The 9,371-nt window shown below is 39.1% G+C and overlaps 2 protein-coding genes across 2 annotated transcripts; both read right to left on the bottom strand.

The window, feature by feature from the left end:
• Nucleotides 1–4,162: 4,162 nt before the first annotated feature.
• LOC122025632 (disease resistance protein RGA2-like) lies at nucleotides 4,163–6,028 on the bottom strand. Its single transcript, XM_042584465.1, has 2 exons — nucleotides 4,893–6,028; nucleotides 4,163–4,251 (listed from the first exon to the last, which is right to left on the bottom strand). The coding sequence occupies exons 1-2, from the start codon at nucleotides 6,021–6,023 to the stop codon at nucleotides 4,204–4,206; spliced, it is 1,179 nt and encodes a 392-aa protein (XP_042440399.1). The 5' UTR covers nucleotides 6,024–6,028; the 3' UTR covers nucleotides 4,163–4,203.
• Nucleotides 6,029–6,036: 8 nt separating this feature from the next.
• On the bottom strand, nucleotides 6,037–8,060 carry LOC122022841 (putative disease resistance protein RGA1). The gene is made up of 2 exons (XM_042580955.1): nucleotides 6,392–8,060; nucleotides 6,037–6,119 (listed from the first exon to the last, which is right to left on the bottom strand). Exons 1-2 carry the CDS (start codon nucleotides 8,058–8,060, stop codon nucleotides 6,037–6,039), a joined length of 1,752 nt encoding a protein of 583 aa, XP_042436889.1.
• Nucleotides 8,061–9,371: the final 1,311 nt, after the last annotated feature.

The raw sequence follows: 9,371 nt of genomic DNA, 5'->3' as shown, positions 1-9,371 counted from the left end.
GCATGAGTAACCTCTTTCAAGCCCCAAATATTCCTATAAATAAGAGGAGAGAGTTGATCATCATATCAACTCATCTCGGTACTAATCGACTGGCAAAACCATCAGTCGACTGGTGCTATCGTTGGAGGTAGCCAACGGCTACTTTGTAGTACCAACGGTTGACCAACGGTCATTTACCAGTCGACTGCTAGTTTTAGCAATCGACTGGTCACTGCCGACTGAGTGAATAGAATGCTTCTGTTCGCTGCTAGTCAATTGCTAAAACATGCAGTCGACTGGTGCAGTTGACTGCTAAAAGTTGCAATCGACTGGACTGCACCTTGTTACACACTCACACTCATCCTCTCCGGAGTCGCCCTTGAAGTCCTTTTCTTTGGCCTTCGTCCCTCAGATGCAGCCGAGCCCGCGGCTCCTCTCCATGCCATCCTTCACGTTGCCTTGAAGTCCGCTTCCCTCGGCTCCACTTCGTTGCTCCTTGTCCGGCGATCCCTCGGATGTCTTCCACACTATCCTTCACCGACTCAAGGATCCGAGCCCTAGGATGAGCTTCCCAAGCTTAGCTGCACCAAGCTCCTCATGTGTGTTTCACCAAGTCCTGCAAGACTCAAACACACATATCAAACACCTATAAAAGCTTAACTTAAACTCTTTGACACACACATCAAAACCATGATCGAACCGATCAAAACTTAGGTCGATTGCACCAACAGATTCTACTAATGAAACGAAATACCTTGCAACTTCTAAAGCAGCAATGCAAGTAATTTAGATCTAGAAGCTCATCATTGAACTAGGATGAGGTTCCAAGCATTGTAAAGCAGTGCCAGTTTACTACGACAATAATAAGGCCATTGACCAAGCCAAGAAATTGAGGTCTCATCAACGATCTAAACATGTGTTTTGCCATTATCAATTGATCAATAAGATCAAAAGTAGAAGAGAAATACAAATAGAGAAAGCTCCCACCGAAAGGAACCTAGTGGATAATTTTACGAAACATCTACCTTAAAACGAGTTTGAGAGTTATGTAGAGACTTGTGGAATTGGATACCATAGTGATTGACATTATGCCGAGTGGGAGTATGTCATATTTTAAAGACATCCTAAGGTAAATCACCTTATGAAATGTACTATTTATTGGATAAATAGAGATTCACTATTAAGTGCACATTCTCTATGTGTTTGATTGGATCTTAAACTTCCTTACTAAATATCCACAATACAATTCATAGCATTACAGAACGTGTGGTTGGATCACAACTAGTAAGCATCTCTACACGTGTAATTATAAATATATTGAAATATTTCCTAGTAGATGAATTGATCAACTCAGACATCATCAATTATAAGAGACTAGCACGTGTTATACTCCTTAGTTTATCTAAGCAGCCACTTCTCACTGGCTAGAGACATTAGAATGTCGAGAGTTAAATGTGGATACCAGTTATGATGACTAGTTCATTGGAGAGACCTGCTGTAAAACTTCATATGGTTCTCTACATATATGGATTTGTCAATGAAGCTCTTACTGTAACTTAAATGCAAGTTTCCTTTAACTTGAGGTATTCAAGTCACTTTGGTCATGGAAACTTATACTTTAATATCATAAACAAGCATCTCCTTGGAGGTGTGACCCCATGATAATTAGGTATCAGTCGAAGTGTCTAAAGGTGTTTGAATTGTCAACAAAGGGTTCACCACTTCTTCAAAAAGGAAACGTATACCCTCTGTTCATTCATTAGGATTGTTACTTAAAATCTTTGGTCAAAGCATTGCATGTCAAGAGTATGAGACTTTTGGACACATGCATGAGTAACTTGAATTTACAGGATGAGGAAGTATTACTTGAGTTAGGTGTGACGTAATTAACCTAATGGGGACTGATACATAGACCATTCACTGAACCAAGTGGGTATAAGACTAGTAAAAGGAATGAGACATGACTCACTATAGTTGCTGAAAGTTTCAGAAGTGGTTCTAGAATCAACAATTGATATTTTGGATAATTGGAGATCATGATATACTACTAAGTGCCATTCATGATTATTTTGTAGTTAATGGTTAATTATAGACGACTAATATAAATCAGAACCTATAAAATCACACACACTACAAGTTTATCTGAGATACATAAAACGAGTTTGAGAATTTGATTCTCAAATTGAGAGAGATTGAGTATGATTATACAGACGAATGGAAAATATGAAAAATATTTTATTGGAACGAAATCATTGATGGGTCGCATCTTATGAAGACGGATTGAATGCTCTTTGGTTTAATTATAATCCAAATTAGTTTGGTTCAAATTAAAGAGAGTTTGGTTAGTGAACCAAGCAGTTTGGTTTTGAACCAACTTAGTTTGATTTTAAACCAAACTTACGTTAAATAGGTATGGATTTTGGGTTATGGATGAGGTTTTGGATTTGATCCAAACCCATTATTTTCTCTTCGCAAAACCCATGGTAGTTACACTCTTCTTCCTCTCTTACCGTGGCCACCCACTAGTAAAGGGGGTTGCCGAAGCTTAATGCTGGCACTATTCAAGGTAGCACCTAGGGGCTGTGGAAGCCGTCGGACCATTGCTAGACCACCGCTGAAAGAAGGAAGGGAGGAAGGTCCTCCTTGAGTCGGAAACTACTGTTCACCATCTAAAAATATTGTTCATCATCGAAAAGTGTTGTTCACAGTAGGAAACACTATTCCATAGTCAGGATCACTGTTCGGCGAGCAATAGTTGCTATTGGAATTTGAGGTGTTGCCGGACTCGCTCTAGGTAGCCAGTTGTGAGGTTCTAATGGGTTGCAAGTGTTGTAGCCACCAGTTGATTTGTGTCAACTGGTTGTAATTGCCGCTAGGTACAATTCAAATTATAATCTCACTCTCAGATCATTTCATATCCCTAATACCGAAGTGAAGACACGACTTGTGACTTAGCAAAGTCGCTTCGAGGATAACTCAGCGTGGATACGAATAGAGACGAGACTTCCGAGAGTCGCTTGGTTGATTCTAATTCCACTCCAGTTGATTCTGATGAAGACTGACCTTGCGAGGCTAACATACGCTCTCTACAAGTTTGATTACAAACTTGCAGGTATAATTCCTAAATGAACACTTTAATTTGTGGTTATGTCTGGCGCATATGTGAATCATGTGATGGTTCTTGTAAAAACCTAAACCGCATGAATTCTAAACAATCAAAATAAGAATTTGAATAGGAAAAACAAGAACACGTGAGCATGAATTTTCGTTTCATCAAAACATGACATAAGAAAAATAAATATATAAATAAATATGACAAGAAACCGGATTGAAGAGTCATCCTTGTCTTTAGCGTCGTCCAAAAATAATCCCTGTGGAAGAAGATGTAGCGAAAAGAAAAGAAAAGTCTTCCAAGGGGCTTAGGGGATGACGCCGCCGAAAAGCTTTAGGTCAATGAGGAACCAAAAGCTAGGTAAAAAATTTTCCCTAAAACCCTTGGGAACCAACCCTATATATAGTGGACATTTATTATCAGCCCATAGATAATAATAGATGCGGGACTATAAGTCTATATATATACTGAACATCTATTATCATCATATAAATAATAATAGATGCAAGACTATAGGTTCTACACATACAAGGTCTACATCCAACAACCGAAACCCAATAAACCTAAGTTATATCACTTTAATGGGCTCGGTTTATATTCATATGCACAACTTTCAATTAAACCCATCAATTATATACAATAACCAACATCTTGTATATATGTGATGTGTATATTGTAATAATTTAGATTATTATTTCACTTCCTGTTTATTTATTGAAACAAAATTTTAAAACACTCATCCGGAAACCCAACACTTGGAACATTATATAAGTATAACCAGCTAAGTTGCACTTCCATAGCTTATTTACTTGCAACGGAATAATACTCAATAAATCATACAAGTACTCTTCGAAGGTAGGTGTATAACTTTGATGATGCTCTCTCATCTTTACTTTATGTCCTCGTTACTGGAACAGCAAAGTTAATTAGAAGATATAGAATAGACAATAACAAAGTTTGTTGTGCTGACCCAACCTACGAAAATGAGAGAACACGAAGTTATCCTAATGGCAAAAGGTAAAGTGAGTGAGTTATAAAATTCTAACAAAGTAACTGAGGGGTTAGACTCTAACCTTCCCATTATGCAATGAGTTTGAAAAGTCACGACATGGCTAACCCTGCCAAAGAAGAAAAAGATAGTCCTCATCTGTCATGTACTCCTGCGAACAAATTAAATTAGTGAAACTACCAATAACTTTTCTTGCACAATACTATTCAGTGCTAGCTATTATATTATGAAGTTTCAATCCATTAAATGTATCGACAAATTTAGCTAAATACATCCACATTATATTTTAAAAAGAATTATTCCTACTAGTGCCTGACCATTGGAAGGAGGTTTTAACACAGAATGAAACAAATTAAAAACAAACAGGACTAATCAGAGGAGGAGAAGAACAGTTAAGAGACATGAATATGCACAGGGACACATTGATCAAAAATCACAATTGCACCACTCCAATAACTGAAAAAAAGGTCGCTAAAATAAGAAAAGAAGAAGCAAATGCATTAATTGTTATCAATTTCAAGCATTATATTAAAGAGTTATGAGGCTGAGCATGACACCTAAGAAGCCAAAATATTTATGTGGTTAAGTAAGATGCCTCATGTGCAGAATATTTGTGATTTAAAGCACACATAGACGTTTACTTCAAACTTAAGTCATACTTTGGCAAGTAGGAAAGAGTGTTTAACAGGATTGATTGAATTCAATTCAAAGTAAAATAATAATAATAATAGTATTACAAAACTCATTTGACAGGTATATATTGTGAAAATTTTTTGGAGACTAGAATAATACCTGGCTCAGTTTGGGGCAAGCTTCAACAATCAGATTTCTCAGTCGCCCCTCGACTTTCAATCCCTCCGGAATGGATGACAACGCAGGGCAACCAGATATCCACAAGGACTCCAAACTTAATTTTTGTTCGAGCCAAATTGGCAAAGCCTCCAATTTATTGCAATTTATTATTGCTAACGCCCGTAGGTAGTGGATCTCCCTTATATCATCAGGTAGACTCCTCAATTCTTGGCATCCAAATATTTGCAACTTACGGATTCCCTGAAGGCTCCCCCAATCATTGAATTTAGAAGTAGGCATTAGCATCTCATTGCTCAACCACAGTTTCAATTTCAATTGAGAATAATCAGAAACGAAAATAGGCACATGTAATTCCCTGAGCTTTGGGCACTGAATTAGGGTCAATTCTTCAAGCTGGTTAAAATAACTTTCACCGGACTTTTCTGGGTTATTTTGAAAATATGAAGGTGGGTCCCACTTCTCTAGCCTAGGCATTTCAGAGAATGTGAGTCTCAACAACTTATCAAATGGAGATGGGCTACCCTCCCCGTAGAAGTCATCATCTATTTCTGTAACTGAATCAAAACCACTTATTGCAACCATCAGCAGGTGAGGTAGTAATCCAAGTGGTGGTAGTCTCTCACATCTCCTTAGATTAACAAGATGAACTGTAGTTAATTTATTCAGAACAGGAACTGATCCCTCCCTCATCAGCCAACTTGGGAGTTTGTTGCTCATGTATGAAATGATCCGGAAGACCTTCAACTCTCGTAGGTTACGTTTTAAGCCTTCGATCAGTTGCTCTGTGGACTTGGAAGTTCCTTTAGTAGTCATGTCATTCCACCATTCCCAATGCAGTATCAACTCATTTAGAAGTTGACTCTTTAGTAAACTAGTGGGTGGAGTAATATCCTTTTCTTCTGCTTCTACTGATATTAATCTTTCAAGGTGTTGTATATGCAAAGATTCAAGATTTGTAAGAGCTTGCAACTCTGGCAGCATGACATTTCCAAGACCATCTACAGCATCATATCCCCACAACACTTCCAAGTTTGTCAATTGCTTGATTTCACCCGGCATTCTAGTCAATGATGCACATCCATTCATCTTAAGCTGCACCAAGTTCTTCATGTTGCTCAAATCATCAGACAATTTCGAAAGCCAACAACAACCTCCAACATCTAAAATTTTCAAATTCACGAGGCGAGTGATTGACTCCGGCAACTTCTGAATCCCAAGGCAACATGACAGTTTCAAAATTTGCAATTTTCTAAGCTTGTGGATTCGCCTTGGGAGCTCCTTAAGCCTTTTGCAAAGCGATAAAATTAGAACACACAAATTGCTGAGGTTGCAGAGGGATTCCGGTAGTGTTTCTATGTTGTTCTCCGCAAGGTTGAGGTATCTCAAGAAATGCAACGTGACAATTGAACTAGGGAGGTCTTCAATCATGATGGCTCTCATATGTAACATACCTAAACAAGTGAGATTTAAAAACATACCTTCGAGTATCTTTGTCTCTATTTGACAAATAGGCTCTTTGTTCTCCTCCCTATGCAAAGCCAAACTTCTCAGCTTGTTGGCTACCCCAGCCTTTTCAATAGCTGTCTTAGATCTTAAAATATTTTTAGAATCCATAAGCAAACTCAGATGGCGGCATTGCGGTGGTATACTTGATACTTCACCAACCTTCATTCTGAAAAAGCATAAATCTAAATTGAAATCTGACTTGTATTCAAGATCCGCCGGAGGCCTTGTATATGGTGTCATGTATTCAAGACTCCTCTTACGCCTTGTATTTGTTAGAGTGCCTTCAGCAACCAACATATGGAGCACATCTTCTTCACGGTAACTTTCATCTGAAGATCCTTCAAACAATAACTCATAAAGAAATGTTTGTGTCACCTCAATTGACCAATATTTTGAGTGCATCCACACAATAGAATTGTATGGTGAAGCATCAAACTGATCAGCTAGTTCTTGCCATTGATTAGTGTCTCTCCACCTAAACATGAGGCCGATATACTTTGCTCCTAGACAATTTCTTAAAAAAGAATGTTGTCTCCATTCGATTGGAGGATACTTCTCTTTGTGAATGCTGTTATTATCTTCTATTGGATGGACAAATGTTGCATACCTTAACAATAATCTTATCCATGCATCCTCAGGCAGCTGGTTTAATTCATATTCCTTTACGTTGAAGCCTCTTTCATATACGAGATAAGGATACTCAGTGACGATGACTTTGCTCCCAGGTGCACCACAATGAAGGAGATTCATCTTGAGTTCCTCCCATTTGTATTCCAAATCATCACTTACATAAACGTCATCCAAGACGAGCAAGTATCTTTCTCCATAAAGATGTTCATTGATAAGTGGCCAACAATCGACATTCATACATGGCTTCCGGGTCAACAATCTAGCAATTTCTTTGGCGATCATGCTGCTGTTGAAATCTTCAAAAGATGAAGCATCCAACCATATTCGATGTTGGAAATGTTGGCGCACCCAAGTGTGATGGTAGATTTTGCGAGCTAGGGTTGTCTTCCCACATCTATCACTACCTCTTATGGCAACGATAAAGGGTACATTTCCATCTTTGTCACATTGTTGCTGTTGAAGGAGATCAATGATTTGGTCTTCGTCTTCATCTCTTCCTATTACCTCCTCATTTAGAATAGCAGCGTAGTCATCATGGTTTGGATCCATGGAATCCATCATCTCCATCCTGAGGCCCAAAGCAATCCCTCCCTTGACTAGGTAATTCAACAAGCAGGCGGTCTGTTTGAGCTCTAGTAGGATGGACCGACGGTTGCTTGTCGATCGGATGTTGTTGTTGACCAAGGGATGCAAGAAGTTGTTCGTCTTCATCTTCTTTTCTGCTTCATTTTCTTCGTTCGGCTCCCAGTAGTCTAGGATCCTCTTCAGTAGGTTGTCCACATCCTCAACGGCCACACCCACATCCTTCATCCAATCTGTCACATCGGGCGGCTCAAACTCTCCCACCCAACAAGTGCTATCCATGAGGAAGGAATTGATAGCCCAAAGGCTGTCCCGAACCATCTCCAAGTGATTTGAGATGCGGAATGCCTTCCCTTGTGCCACCATCTCGGGCGCAGGCAAGATCTTCATCAGTATGTGCCTCAATTGCACTGCCGTCAACATAGACATCTTGCTCGCAGCTTTGGGTGGATGCACAGTGCTGACTCTCCAGCTATTTTTGAGTTCCTCTTCTTCTTTGTATATGTACGTGCTATGAATTCAAGTAAAGATCCAAAGGAAGAGTACAACTTTACGTATTCTCTCATTGTTTTTTTTTTAATTGATGCTGGCCAACATATATGCGTTACTCGCACAAGACTTGGATCTTTTTACAAAGCTGTGCCATGGATGCCTACAAAAGCAAGCTAAGCAACAATATCTAATTATTTTTAACACAACTTTAGTTCTTGCAGTGCCTTGTCAGGAGCAAAGCATGCTTGATACTTGGTCTAATCGAGAATAAGGCCATGAAGTGATCGGTGTTGTTCTAATTTTTATAGAACTTTATACTTTGTCAAATTGCATTTTAGTTAATGTTTCATCTTGATTCCTGCAACAATTTATGGAATGCTTGATTTGTCATTACCAATGGAGAGTAGATTACTGTAAAAACAAATTTTTGACACTAAAAATTTTCTTGATTTACCAATAAAATATATCAACGGAATATTTTTCCATCGGTATTTATTCAACATTATCGGCGGAAATTAATTTTCATTGGGAAATGCAAAAAAATTTCGGTTTTTTTGATGGAATTAGAATTATGTCGGTAATTACCAACGGAATTTTATATTTCAGAGGTAATTACCGACGGAATCCTAGATTCTGTCGGTAATTACCGACGGAATTCTAATTCGGTCGGTAATTACCGACAGAATTTTAATTCAGTCGGAAAACCCGAAATTATTAGGGTGCCCATGCCCTTCCTTTCTCTTGCGTGCGCATATCTTCTCTCCAGTGGCGACATTCCTCTCCGACGACATTTTCTTCAGGTAACCTTCTTCCATCGGGTTTTTCCTTTTTTTCATTGTCGATGTACACGTCGCCAAGCGCGGTGGCGTTTTCGACCGCCAACACTTGCTGGTGTCGTGACCAAATATGTAGCTAGAGGGGAGGGGGGGGGGGGTGAATAGCTCGGCGCGCTCCTCGTGCTCCTCGTTGATTGTTTCTTCAATGATATGCAGCGGAAAATATAAAAAACAAAACATACAACGCTAACACGAAGGATTTACTTGGTATCCACCTCAAGAAGAGGTGACTAATCCAAGGATCCACACACTCACACACCCTCCACTAATAAAAACCCTCCTTTACGGTAACTACCGAAGGCGGAGAAGCCTTACAAGCTCTCAGTACAAGAAGAAGGAAAGGGAAAACAAGATACAAGCAAAAGCTTACAAGTTTGCACACGAAACCCTAACCTAACTTCTTCCTGGCCTC

Source organism: Zingiber officinale, chromosome 9B (assembly GCF_018446385.1).
Source record: "Zingiber officinale cultivar Zhangliang chromosome 9B, Zo_v1.1, whole genome shotgun sequence".
NCBI lineage: Eukaryota > Viridiplantae > Streptophyta > Magnoliopsida > Zingiberales > Zingiberaceae > Zingiber > Zingiber officinale.
This window is presented reverse-complemented; position numbering and strand designations above follow the sequence as displayed.